This window comes from Palaemon carinicauda, chromosome 36 (assembly GCF_036898095.1).
Source record: "Palaemon carinicauda isolate YSFRI2023 chromosome 36, ASM3689809v2, whole genome shotgun sequence".
In the NCBI taxonomy this organism is placed as follows: domain Eukaryota; kingdom Metazoa; phylum Arthropoda; class Malacostraca; order Decapoda; family Palaemonidae; genus Palaemon; species Palaemon carinicauda.
This window is the reverse complement of record NC_090760.1, coordinates 22399003-22413257: the sequence shown is the minus strand read 5'-3', so window position 1 is coordinate 22413257 and position 14255 is coordinate 22399003. Positions and strand designations below refer to the sequence as shown.

Below are 14255 nucleotides of genomic sequence, written 5' to 3'. Positions count from 1 at the left end.
GTATAAAACTACTAAGATATTCCCAGAGAATTTAACCACAGGTTATCACAGAATTCTAACTTCTGGAGCGAGTATCCCAAAGGTTTCCCTTTAAGACATCGTAAATCAACAGGGGACGCATGTCTGAACGCGCCACATAGCTATCTACACCCCGAACAGAGTTAATGCTTCGGTGTGTAAGGGTTGAGAATAGCTGGGAGCCGCTCCACAGCCAATCTCACTCGTGGCTACTACTGATACTCGAGACGTAAACAAACGGGCGCCATTGCTCAAATGACGTCACGCCCGTCTTCATCCTTTGTTTAGTAGCTGCCCTACTTAGACGGATTTTCCCTGTGCTTCATTTATCGATTTGCATCTACGTTATGTCGCTACCTTCAGCCTCACCATCTTCTGGAAAGTTGAGTACAAGGTTCCAGTATTGTTTAGTTAAGCTCTGACCGTAAAGTAAATATTACTTTCCGAGATAATTGCTGTTTTGTGGCAGAGCTGTGCCTCTACCGGACCCGCCATTTTATGGCGTCGTTGTTGTTATGCATGCCTTATTTAGTTAGCCACAACAACGCTTCCGGCCTTATTTACTAATCGAATACATTAGTTTATTTAGTCTTCATAGCTAGGAACTTTTATATCGTGTTTCGACGCTTTTTTTTTTCGGTCATCGATTGACCTCATACCAGTCGGCTACTATAGCCCCCAGGCCAGAGCGCCTGTATATAAGTGTTCATGCATGATTTTATTAGTGATCCTAGGGTAAGTTATGAAGATAGTGGCATTATTTTACAATACTTTCGACCGTGATGCAAATGTTTTTTCGCCTTCAGGGACCATATAGGGGATAGGTTAGTTAGTGTCTCTTTCTAACCTAACCTACTTGTAGGACCCCTATATGCTTCCTTCATCCCCTGCCTTGGCATTCCCTCTAATTAGCCTTGATTCCCTTTCTGAGTAGAGGGATCAAGTGTCTAATGGAGTATTTATCGCCTCTCAGTCCTCCCTATGGGAATGAACCCCCCTTAGGGTTGCGTCCGAGAGTGAGGTTAGGCTAGCCCTACCTCTATGGCTAGGATTAGTCTATGACTATCCTGCGATAGCGATATGTCTTCTACCTTTCCTAGTTCAGGACTATTAGCCCTGCTCTAGGTTAGGTTAGGAAGGTTTCTCTGTTCCCTGCTGAAACTGTACCCATGCACCGTTTCAGCCGGTCTGCCTTATCTTAGGTTAGGGAGTGTCCTCCCTTTCCCTAGTGGCCGCTCTGGTACAGAAACCCTTCCTTGGAAGACTTCTCTCTACTCCCCTCCCCACCTATCTCTTGTATAGCCTAGCCTATGCTTAGGTTAGTCTATACCCATCTGTCCCCTGTCCTACAACTCCTCCTTAGGGTGGAGTAGTAGGGCTACCCGAGCTTCCATGTGTAGTCCGCTCTGGTACATATACCCTTCATAGTGTCCTATGGGGTTAGTCTCTAGATGTGTTCTGCATATGGGGGTCTCCCCTCTTTGGGTGTCCCCTAGCCCTCCCTTGGGCTACCTAGCTCCCGGTCCTCAGTGACCCCTGCTCCTGGATGATAGAGCCTGCCTCTATCATGGGTACACCCTCTCAAGGGGGGGATGTCCGGAGTCCATGACTGAACTTCCTGCATCCCTCCCCCCCTGTCTCTCTTACTATCCGGGTGCTGGTCTCTTGCCGCCTCCACTGTCGGCGATACCCGCCTCCTACCTTGGTGACTCTCCCTACCCTTGCCGCCAGCCCCCTGTGTGCCGGGGGACTGCCGACTGCCGCCGGCTCCTACCGGTGGCTCTCCTCCCTCCTAGCTTGTCGTCCGCTCGCCGGTCGGCCGCCGGAGTGCCGGCATCTACTGCCGGCAACCCGGTTCCGCTATAAACATCATTGTCCCAGTCACCAATCCGGCATCCTCCGACTGCCGGAGCCGCCGCTCCCCTGCCGGCGTGCCGCCGTTGTACCGGCGGCCGCCACCCTGGTATACCCTTGACTTAAATATTGTCTGTCCTAATGCCAGAAACTCTGCCGGAGCGACCTCCGGCATGCCGGCGGCTTGCCGGAAACCCCCGGAGGCGTCAAGAATACTTGCACCCCCTTCTTCTAGCTATCATATGATACTGATAGCCCTATACCGCAAACAGATGGGCTGTTTCCACTATTAAGATCAATACCTTGGTACTGTTCTGTTAGTGATCATGCTGTCTCTTTGCATTCTTCTAAATTCCAGCATGCTGCGTGCATCTTAGCGCGGCTGGTTGCCGGAAGCAGTTACCTTAAAAGGAGGCCCTCTAGCCCCTAGTTTGGGACCGAATGATCTCGGTCCCAATCTTATCCTTGGTTTTTCCACGGAATTCCATTGCCCTATGGAACTCTAAGGAATACTATCCGGTGCCTTCGGTCTCTCGGATTATCCAAGGACAAAGCTTACGGTAACCAGCCGGGCGAGATGCATGGAGTATGTTCTCCTTTACTATTTCAATCTCTATGCATCACACCCTTCATTAAGTTAAAATTAATAATTAATATTAACTTAGTTTAAGAGCCATTCTTATGACTCCCCCATACTCATTTTCTCTTTCTTCCACAGGAGGAGCAGATGAAGTGTGACTTCGCCTTCTGCGCTGTGAAACGCCCGCAGTTTTACGGGCATACGGCTTGCAGGACTCACGCCCCTTTTGCCGACAAGAAAGGGGATCTGAAGTTTTGGAATCCACTGAACTGTACGGTCTGCCAGGCTCACCTAGTTGACGCCTTCCATAACCCTCCCTCAGCGGAGGTCAGAGACATTTCTCGTGAAAAGCTACGCAAGTGGGTGCGTGGCTTCCAGAAAAATGCCACCGGACCTTACCTGGCCACCGAAGAATTGAGGTCACTCCTGTTCCCTAAGGCCTCCCCTGATTCAGTGGTACCCAAAGACGTGATTCCCATTGTCCAACTTACAGTGGAACCTGATGTTGTCATGGCTCAGTCCATGCATGAGTGCCGCCTGGATTCCGAAGATGACGAACAGATGTCGGATGTCTCGGAAGACACGGAGAAGACGCTTATGGCTCAAGGAGCCGAAGATGACGAAGACAAGGTGGAATACACCGAGTCGGAGCAAGAGGTCGCTCCTCCTTCCATCCCCGCTCCTACTCCTACACCGACGGAAGTGTCTATTCCGTCTACCTCCTCGACCCCGGATCCCTCTTCTTCCACTCAAGAAATGATCCGACTGATTAGAGCCGTCATGGACGACAGGTTGAAGGAGAATCAGGAGTTCATCAGGTCCATGATGGGATCCAGAGAACCGAAGAGGATTTCGGTTAAGGATCTCCCCGCTTGCTCACATGCCAACCCGTGGAGGTATGCTGAGCATATGGTTATCGCGACCGGCAGGATCTTCGTCAGCGATAAGATCGGCACGGTCCCCTTGGAAGACGTGGAGTTCTTCCCAAACTTTGAGGCCTACCCGGACTGTTACGTCCGTCTGCGTTCTGAACCTGCCTCGAAGGAAGAGACCGAACCGAAGGAAGAGATAGTGTTCGATCTCGCAAAGGCCCAGGCTATGCTAGCCACCACATTCAAGAGTAGGGGCTTTACCTGCTCTAAGCTTCCGGCCCTGAGCAAGAAGCACCCTACTTATGTCGCACCTGAAAGTGCGGTTCTTCCATTCCTGGAAAAGGCCTTAGCTGCGTGCCTTAAAGCTGCGGAAGAGGGGAAAGCCTGCCCTGCACTGGAGGAGTGCAGACCCTTCTCCATAGTAACTCCCCCTGACGCTCGACACTGGAAGGATGTCCAGCATACTTTCGTCGTGGGAAAGCTAGATCCTGACGTCGCCGGACGTCAGTTTAATGAAGACCTCCCTAAGCTCAACGATCACCTCCTTCGTCGGGAACAAGATACGAAGGAGAGGCTCGCAGCATCCTTATCTCATCAAGTCCAACTTGAAATTATGGCCTGTGACACCAGAGTACCAGACCACTACATGGTACTCTCCAAATCCCACATGATGACCGTGATGAAGGACTTGTACCACTTCATAAAGGCTCGGAGAGCCTGTCGTGAATTCGTGTTTGCAGGTGCCACCGTGAAACACGAACCCCGGAGGCTGATTTCCTCCAACATCTGGGGTAAACACCTCTTTCCTTCTGACCTCGTGAAGGAAATCACCGACAGAGCCGCCACGGAGAATAGGAACCTTCTCCACAAGTGGGGCATGTCCAGGAAAAGGAAACCCTCTCAGGACGACGGACCTCAACCTAAGAGGAAATCCCAAAAACAGAAACCCCAGCAACGTCAACAAAGACGTCAGTTTCCGGGACCCGCTACCTCCCAAGTGGTTGCCCAACCACAACAGACCTTTCAATTGGTCCCCCAACCGGTGTTGTCACAGTCACCGGTCTTCACCCCTGCTTTCGAGCAACAGTCAACTACCTTTCGTCCCAAAGGTAGAGGCTCATACAGAGGTGCAAGCAAAGACGCTTCTCGCCGTCCCTCCAGAGGCAGAGGAGGAAAGGGAGCTAGCGGCCGAGGCAGCAAGCCCTCGGGACACCAGAAGCAATGAAGTGCTTCCGGTGGGAGGAAGACTCCGCCAATTCCAGGATCGTTGGACCTTCGATCCCTGGGCACACAGCATCGTCAAGAAGGGTCTAGGCTGGAGTTGGACTCAACCACCCCCAATCTTCCAGCAATTCTTCCAACAATCAACCCCTCTTCTGGAAGAATATGTCCTAGATCTCTTGAACAAGAAGGTGATAAGGAAGGTAAAGTCCACCAGGTTCCAAGGGAGACTGTTTTGTGTCCCCAAGAAAGACTCAGACAAACTCAGAGTCATTCTGGACTTATCCCCCCTCAACAAGTTCATAGCGAACGACAAGTTCAAGATGCTGACTCTTCAACAGATAAGGACCCTTCTGCCTCGAGGTTCCTACACGGTCTCCATAGACCTGGCGGATGCCTACTGGCACGTTCCAATGAACCATCACGCTTCCTCCTACCTAGGATTTCGACTCCAAAGGAAAAGCTACGCCTTCCGGGCCATGCCCTTCGGCCTCAACGTGGCCCCTCGGATCTTCACAAAACTGGCGGATGCCATAGTACAACAGCTCCGCCTACGAAACGTCCAGGTGATGGCCTACCTCGACGACTGGCTAGTCTGGGCTCCATCGCCCGAAGATTGTGTAAAATCTTGCAACAAAGTCACCCAGTACCTAGAACACCTGGGATTCAAGATCAACGAGAAAAAATCTCGCCTCTCTCCAGCTCAGAAGTTCCAGTGGTTGGGAATCCACTGGAACCTTCAGTCACACCGCCTTTCCATCCCCCAGAAGAAAAGGAAGGAAATAGCAGGGTCTGTCAAGCGACTGCTGAAATCCAAACGCATTTCAAGACGCCAGCAGGAACGAGTTCTAGGCTCTCTACAGTTCGCCTCAGTGACAAACCCAGTGCTTCGCGCACAGCTAAAGGATGCCGCGGGAGTCTGGAGACGTTCGGCATCCATCGCTCGAAGAGACCTCAAGAGACGGCTTCCAAACAGACTGCGACTTCTCCTAAAGCCGTGGTCAGAAGCAAAGGCCCTGAAAAGGTCCATTCCTCTCCAACACCCTCCTCCATCACTCAACATCCACACGGACGCTTCGCTGGAGGGTTGGGGAGGTCACTCCCACCAAAAACAGGCTCAAGGCACCTGGTCTCCCCTGTTCAAGACGTTCCACATAAACATCTTGGAGGCTATGGCGGTCCTTCTAACCCTGAAGAAGTTATCCCCGCCGCCCTCGATCCACATCCGTCTAACCCTAGACAACTCGGTGGTAGTTCGTTGTCTCAATCGCCAAGGCTCAAGATCGCCCCAGATAAATCAGGTGCTTCTCCCAATCTTCCGTCTGGCAGAGAAGAAGAAGTGGCACCTGTCTGCAGTTCACCTACAAGGATTCCGCAACGTGACAGCGGATGCTCTATCTCGGACAAACCCGATAGAGTCGGAATGGTCTCTAGACGCAAGATCGTTCTCCTTCATCTCTCACCAAGTCCCAGAACTTCAGATAGATCTCTTTGCAACGAGCGACAACAATCAACTTCCTCGGTATGTGGCCCCGTACGAGGACCCCAAAGCAGAAGCAGTGGATGCCATGTCACTGGATTGGAACAGATGGTCCAAGATCTACCTGTTCCCCCCCACCAACCTTCTGTTGAAAGTCCTCTCCAAACTGAGAACCTTCAAAGGGACAGCGGCCCTAGTGGCTCCCAAGTGGCCTCGGAGCAACTGGTACCCCCTGGTCCTGGAGCTGCAGCCCAAGCTGATCCCTCTCCCGGGCCCAGTTCTCTCTCAACAAGTACAGAAGTCGACTGTCTTCGCTTCATCATCGAAAATCAAGGACCTTCATCTCATGATTTTCTCTCCCTAGCCGCAAAGAAGAGGTTTGGGATCTCGAAGAAAAGTCTGGACTTCCTAGAGGAATACAAGACCGAATCCACAAGACGGCAATATGAATCATCCTGGAGGAAATGGGTCTCCTTCGTCAAGACAAAAAATCCTAAAGAAATCACGATTGATTTCTGCATGTCCTTCTTTATTCACCTTCATGGACAGGGATTAGCAGCCAATACGATATCAACCTGCAAATCGGCCTTGACCAGACCAATTCTATATGCTTTCCAAATTGATCTGTCCAGCGACATCTTCAACAAACTACCGAAAGCATGTGCTCGCCTACGCCCAGCACCCCCACCGAAACCGATCTCCTGGTCACTAGACAAGGTGCTCCATTTCGCCTCCAACTTGGACAATGATTCATGCCCTCTCAAGGATCTGACTCAGAAAGTTATATTTCTCTTTCCTCTCGCTTCAGGAGCTCGAGTCAGCGAAATAGTGGCATTATCAAGAGAGGATGGACACATCCTGTTTACCGATACAGGAGAAGTTACCCTCTCCCCTGATCCGACGTTTCTCGCCAAAAATGAATTACCCACCAAAAGATGGGGCCCTTGGAGAATATGCCCCCTGAAGGAGGATGCCTCTCTATGTCCAGTAGAGAGCCTCAAGGTCTATCTTCGCAGAACTTCAAACTTTGGTGGAGGCCAACTCTTCAAAGGAGAAACATCGGGCAGCGACCTGTCACTGAAACAATTAAGAGCGAAAATCACCTACTTCATTCGCAGAGCGGATCCTAACAGTACACCCGCTGGTCATGATCCTAGAAAAGTGGCATCATCTCTGAATTTCTTTCAGAGTATGGACTTTGAAAGCCTTAAAAACTTCACGGGTTGGAAGTCCTCGCGAGTTTTCTTTAAACATTATGCGAAACAAGTGCACGAAGTCAAACATTTTGTGGTAGCCGCAGGTAGTGTTATGAAACCTGCACCTAACTCTGCGTAGAACAGTGAGTTACTTGGGACTCTAACTCTTCGGGTGCCTATGTTGACCCTCGAGCGATTCATAGTGATGTCGAAAACACTTAGTGCTTTTATAACTGTTCTTATCCCAGGTGAAATGTCATAGTTGTCACACAAGTGCCGCATGCCCTGAGCATGATGTGTTTTATCAAAGACTTGCGTTCCTCGAGAACGAGTGCCTACTAATAAACTTGAAATTCCTTTTCAGATTCAAGAGCAAGTCTTTATTACTATGTACATTATAATTACTGTAAAAGAATTTTACTTTCTGCTGTAAATTATTTAATTTCTGCATTTGTGAAATAAAATTTCTATTTTATTACCTGTGCGTCTCAATCAGCTCCTACTTACTATGAAATACATGCCTGTCATAGTTTTATTATTCCCCCTTTTCCTTATGGTTATGAAGAAATTAAGATGCTAACTCTTAATTTATATTCACTCTGATTATGTAAGGTTCCAACACGAATACTTACTTTTAATACCCGGGAGTTGAACCATCATTCTCAATACACAGTGCCCAACCACCACTGGTCTAATTTTCAGAATGTTCCTATACAAATACCAAACATTCGGCTTCATCTCCAAGTTCTTCAAGTTCTTCTATCAGGATGAATAGCCCTTCAATACCACTTTGACGTCGGCATGGCCCATGGGAACTTCACTGCCAAGGGGGGCAGGATGCTTCTTCCCTATGGTCCTTTATCAAAGATTACTATGCTGTTTTGTCAATGCCTTGGCACTTACTATTAAGGGAAAATCTACCACGATACATTGATTCTCTGGTATTCTTCCATCAGGACGCCATGGCTTGAGCCCAAAAAACGGATTTTGAGCGAAGCGAAAAATCTATTTTTGGGTGAGATAGCCATGGCGTCCTGATGGACCCTCCCTGCTACTTCGTCCAGTTTTAGATCCCACCCTGTTCTACTGTATCATGGTGATGGGCAAGCAACTGGCTTCAGGATGAAGACGGGCGTGACGTCATTTGAGCAATGGCGCCCGTTTGTTTACGTCTCGAGTATCAGTAGTAGCCACGAGTGAGATTGGCTGTGGAGCGGCTCCCAGCTATTCTCAACCCTTACACACCGAAGCATTAACTCTGTTCGGGGTGTAGATAGCTATATGGCGCGTTCAGACATGCGTCCCCTGTTGATTTACGATGTCTTAAAGGGAAACCTTTGGGATACTCGCTCCAGAAGTTAGAATTCTGTGATAACCTGTGGTTAAATTCTCTGGGAATATCTTAGTAGTTTTATACCCAAGGAAGCTACCAAAAAGGAACCTTCCATCAGGACGCCATGGCTATCTCACCCAAAAATAGATTTTTCGCTTCGCTCAAAATCCGTTTTTTAACAGCGTCAACGAGTTGAAAAACAATTAAATGTTACTAAGAAAGTAATAACTGCTAATCTGAATTCCTTTATTAACTAAAACAAATATTGATACAAACACACTCGTGTGCGTATGCACAAACACACACACAGGTGCAAAAATTACTACGCAGTAAGAGAGACGGTCAGGGAGGAGGTAGAGATGGTGACTGAGATAACATAACTCGTCATTGAAAGTGATGAAAATAAAAAATCAAAAGAAAAAAAATGTAAAAAATATGAAATATAAAAAAAAAAAAAAATAAATAAGCTAAGTTAGATTAAAATTTCCGGAGTGTAAGTTACGGTATGTTATCGCAGTCACCATCTCTACCTCCTCGCCGATTGTGTCTCCTCGTGTGTGTGTATGTATGTGTGTTTCCGCATACGCACACGAGTGTGTTTGTATCAATATTTGTTTTAGTTAATAAAGGAATTCAGATTCGCTGATATTGTTTTTTTAGTTACATTTAACTGTCTTTCAACTCGTTAACGCTGTTAAAAATCATATGTACACAACACATTTTTGTTTAATCTCTCATTTTTGTTTAATCTCTCTCTCTCTCTCTCTCTCTCTCTCTCTCTCTCTCTCTCTCTCTCTCTCTCTCTCTCTCTCTCTCTCTCTCTCTCTCAGAAAAAAATTAATAGACGTCTCTAACACTAACAGTGAAGAAGAAAAAGAGAGAGAGAGAGAGAGAGAGAGAGAGAGAGAGAGAGAGAGAGAGAGAGAGAGAGAGAGAGAGAGAGAGAGAGTATTTATTCAAAGAACATGTTAACACCATGTCTACCTTCTCGCCGATCGTCCGTCTCCTGGCGTAGCAAATCCTACACCTGCGTTGGCCTGTCTCTAAGGTAAAGTGGCAATAGAACACATTTTTTATTTATTATTTCTTTATAATTATCTTTTTTACATGCTTCTTTCATATTATGCAGTTATGTTATTGTTATGTGTAATTATGTGTAGCCATTTATTAAGGATTTATTATGGGTTTTTAGGCTGAGGAACGAATTAAATGAATTACCATGTATTCCTATGGGATAATTCGTTTCTACATCCGAACATTTTCTACATCCGAAGTTGGTTGTGGAACGAATTAAATTCGTATGTAGAGGTACCACTGTATATATATATATATATATATATATATATATATATATATATATATATATATATATATTATATATATATATATATATATATATATATATATATATATATATATATATATATATATATATATGGTTTATTTGTTTATACCTCACATATTTCATAAATGTGAACTTGAATTAAGTCATTTATGATGGGTGGAATAGCAGTGGTTTTGGCCAGATTTTCCATTGCAGATAGTCTAGCATTTAAAGTGTTATAAATGAGCAATATGGTGGATGAGACGAGCTTTTTCTATAGTTAAATGCACATAATGTCCCTAATTTTACAACTTTTTTTTTTATTTTAAGAATATATTTTTTTTTCTACTGTAAAAATAAAACTGTGATTGGTTGATGTATGTGGTTGAGGGGATTGAGGTCTTGTAAAAGAACGATTCCCTCTATTGAGTCCAAAGTCCATTTCCATAAGTACATTATACAGTATAGTATTGTATGCTGTACATCTTGTGTGTATTTTATGTTCTAGAGGATTATGTATATACAGTATTATTACAATATTCTCATCATACACAGCTTCATGAGTTTTGGTTATGACTTGTATATTTCTTGATTTTTACAGTTCCTGAATGCCATGGCCAAGAACAACATAATATCAGTTAAGGAATTTCCGAAAGGTATTGAAAATATTACTGCAGTTAACTGGAATCATGAAGACATCAAAAACTTTGTTGTTGACCAGGTAAGTGTACCATTTTATTTAGATGAAGTTCTCTTGAAGCTGGTTAGATGTCCACATCTACTCTTGGACTCAAAATTTCCCATTTACTTTCTTTGAAATTGCCTAGCCCCTCTAGTTCTGTATTGTGATCATATGGTTGTGTATGTGAATACTACATCGTAGGTAGATTATCTCATTTTATCTTTCTGTACATTCACCACTACATGTTCGTCCTAATGCCGATACCTACTCCCCAGATTGTGATTTCGTTTTTGAAAGTTTCTATAAAAACTCGATTTCATTTTTTGTAGTAAAGGGGATGAATTGTGGCTTTGCCCTGTTTTCTTTTGGGGGTTGTTCAAGGGAATTATTGCTGGGTGATGATGAATAATCATTGTGAAGCATGTAGTTCCCTCATTTCCTGTTATGAAGGATCATTTTCAACTAGTAAATTTTCATGAAAAATATTCAACTCGTAAATGGAAGTTGTCTTTTAATTAAGTGGAAGTGCTAAGTTGGCGATCTCTAGATTAAATTATAGAGTAAATTCCCTTTCTTTTATTCCCTCCTTCCTCCAAGTTAGGTCCAAAACTGGCTGTGGGCTAGCACAAGGAAAAATGTGAACTCTTCAGATATCAGTGGTTGTTACCACTACAACCTCTAACTTTTCTGTTTCATGCAATTGCACATTTCAGCATTTTTTTATGTTTACACATCTGCGAGTAATATTTATAAGGTGTAGCCATTCTATGCTATTTGTGTATGTCTGTGGCTGATCTTTTTCTAAGATATTGGTTTAAATGTAAAGTGAACAGGTTTTCGATGGATATGGTTCATCGTTGTTCTCTCCGTAATTAGCTCAGAAAATAATATTTATCCATTTGGTGCCCCCAATGTGTGTTTTATAACAGAATGTTTTAGAGACATATCCTTATTAGAGTAAAAGATACTGGAACTCGATGGAACGGAGGTTTTGAGTCAGACGAATCTGAAAACAATTAGTTGTTCAGACATAGAAAATTGATTTAGTTATAATTCATAAAATTCTAGTTCTTGGACACTTATGTTGGCTACAATTTGATAAGTTACCAGTTTCAAGGCCTTATTCTAAGTGTTACCCTAATTTGTTAGTTCCGTTACTATATGCAAACTCTTTCGATCTTTACAGTTGATATTTATGTTGGCAACAGCTGAAAGTAGCCGCAAAACCTGTGCGTGATGTGTAACTACCTTCATCTGGTTAGTGAATAGGGAGCAAGGCTAGACCAACCACCCCGCTCACACCAGCACCAATAACTGAACGCCATTTTTGTTTCAGCTCCGTAGAGTCAAGACGTGGTCTTGCTCTCCTCTCCCATCAAAAATCTTTTAACTAGCTAATTGACTAAAAAGTTTAAAACCCTCTTACTTTTCAGAGTGCAAACCCCGGTCTACCTGTAAGTGCAGACTCCGTCACTTCCCTTAGCAAAGATGACAGTTACCACCTGGGGAGTCTCCCATTGCCGTTTGTGGCAACTCCTGCCCTCCTTGGGGCTTTCGGGCCTTCCCACTAAGGAGTGGTCTCCGAGGGGCTACAGTTAGTGGCAGTACTCTCTGCTTCTGCTCACCTTTGTTCCTGCAGCTCTGACATAGGAATAAGAGCAGTTGCATACTGGTGCCCCTCGGGGTTTCCAGTCAGTAGATCCCTTCGGGGTGAACCCAGAAACTAGCTTCGGCTATGTTTCACAGGCAGCACTTGATGCCATCCATCAACTTGAGCTTACTAAAGTTTTTGACAGAAAGCAGTTCGCTCCTGAGGTCCGCCTCCAGGTGTAGGGCAACTCATCCGTCCGCTGTTCAGCAGCCTTCCCGTTTGTGAGAGGAGCTCCCTGCAGTGTCTCCTACCACTGTTTAGCTGTCATCTTGTTTGCGGGAAGTCCTCACTTCCAGTGGCCACATGTGTTGGGCGCCCTTCCCGCCCGCGTGAGAGATGTTCCTTACCTGAGTGGTCTCCCCCCCCTCGGGATTTCCACCAGTGGGTATTGGATTCTTCTTTGCCTCGTTCTAGCTCTTAAGAGCAAAGCTTCTCAGAGCTTGATGATGACGCAGTTTGGAGTGTGTCTGCAGCTCACGCCCCTCTCCACCATACCCTCAGGGTATAGTAACGATTTTGGTGAGCAATTTTCCTTCGGGGTTATTGCCGCAGATGGTGATGCCTGCCGACTGCTTGCAGTCGCTGCCTCTCCCATCAACGAGTCTCGTAGGCTATACTGTAACTCTTTGGGCACAACAGAGCTCATGGAGGGTTTCTACCTCTCATAAGGGAGAATCTTCTGTTCTACAAATTCAGCACTGCTTTTTTGTCTCCTTGCGAAGGGAGGACATAAGGCTACTCGCCAACCCCCTGTTGGTGATAAGACGAGCATGAGTTCTTTGCAGAGACCTTAGTCTTATACAGAAGTCATGCTTAATGTTGTCCACCCATCCACTTAGCACTAGTGAGGTGGGTGGGTGAACTCCTCTTTCCGGCAAAGATATGTTAGTAACCCAGGTTGCTCGCCATTGTACCCATTGCGAGTGTGCGACAGACTACTTGCCAGTGTGCAGAGCTTCAGCTTGCTATTGCCTCAAATACATGCTACTTCAGTAGCTTGTACTGGCATCTTTATATCTTTATAGGTGTCAGGTAACACTCGCCTCATCAACGTTCGCCATTGTTCGCTAACGTTCGCCAGCGTTCAGTGGCGCTTGCTAGTATTTGTTGGTGTTCGCTAGTACTCATTGATGCTGGCAAGCACTTACCTCGACATACAACTAGTTTACTTATCCTGACTTGCCTGCCTCCTTTGAGAACCTGACTAGTGTTTATGTTCTTTGTGTACTGAAGCCAACAAACCCTTACATGTGAGACTACGTTTTTTAATGGGAGGAGAGCCCACCTGATGCTAAGCATAGCGAGGTGTGCAGGCAAGCTCTTCACCCTAAGGAGGTCTACAAAACTACAAGAGCTTGCTAATGCTTCTATAAAAAGGGGCTGGTACAAGGTCTTTCAATTGCACGTGTATGCTCGCTCAAGACAAAACCCTCAGATATTATTGCCACACATTGGGATGCTTGTTGATTGTTTGCGGCCACCGCATGAGCCAGCACAACGAGTCTCATTAGACATAATCCTGCTAAGGTATTGATGCAGATAAGAATGCTTTCCGACCGCTTTGGGCCGCCACATTGCACCGTTCTTAGGAAGACGCCTAATATTGTGAAACGTAATCCTTTTGGGTTACTGCCTCGGGCTTCTCTTTCCTACAGGATAGAGAGATCTTTAGAGCACTCATATGGTGTTGGCCTCCTATCTCTTGTAATCTCTCCCCATCCTGCCCTGCCCTCAGGGCACAGTGGTCTAGTGAGACATACCCTTGCAAGGCTATTTTTGCAAGCCTCTAGTCCCGAAGCAGTAGAGTCAGCTTGTGCTTACATTTATGAATAATAGCAAGCAAGTACAGGTAGTCATCAATTTACGACTGAGATAGGGACCGAGAGATGCCTCCTAATTCAACCTGGATGTATATCAAACTTAAAAAGTGAAGTGTCCGTAGATTTATTATGGTGTGTCATGATATTGTAATCATCTGTTATATTTTATCAGTATTTGCTTACTGTATATCATCATTTAATTTTCTTGTTTCATAGAATATCAT

The 14255-nt window shown here is 45.6% G+C and overlaps 1 protein-coding gene across 5 annotated transcripts in view; it reads left to right on the top strand.

Annotated features, from left to right (window-relative positions):
• LOC137628806 (eukaryotic translation initiation factor 2D-like) overlaps nucleotides 1-14255 on the top strand; it is a 301426-nt gene that overhangs the window by 204743 nt on the left and 82428 nt on the right. For all 5 annotated transcript variants that reach the window (XM_068360030.1, XM_068360031.1, XM_068360032.1 and 2 more), the window contains exon 8: nucleotides 10480-10599. In XM_068360030.1, the coding sequence (XP_068216131.1) occupies nucleotides 10480-10599 (120 nt within the window). The remainder of the gene's footprint in view (nucleotides 1-10479; nucleotides 10600-14255) is intronic.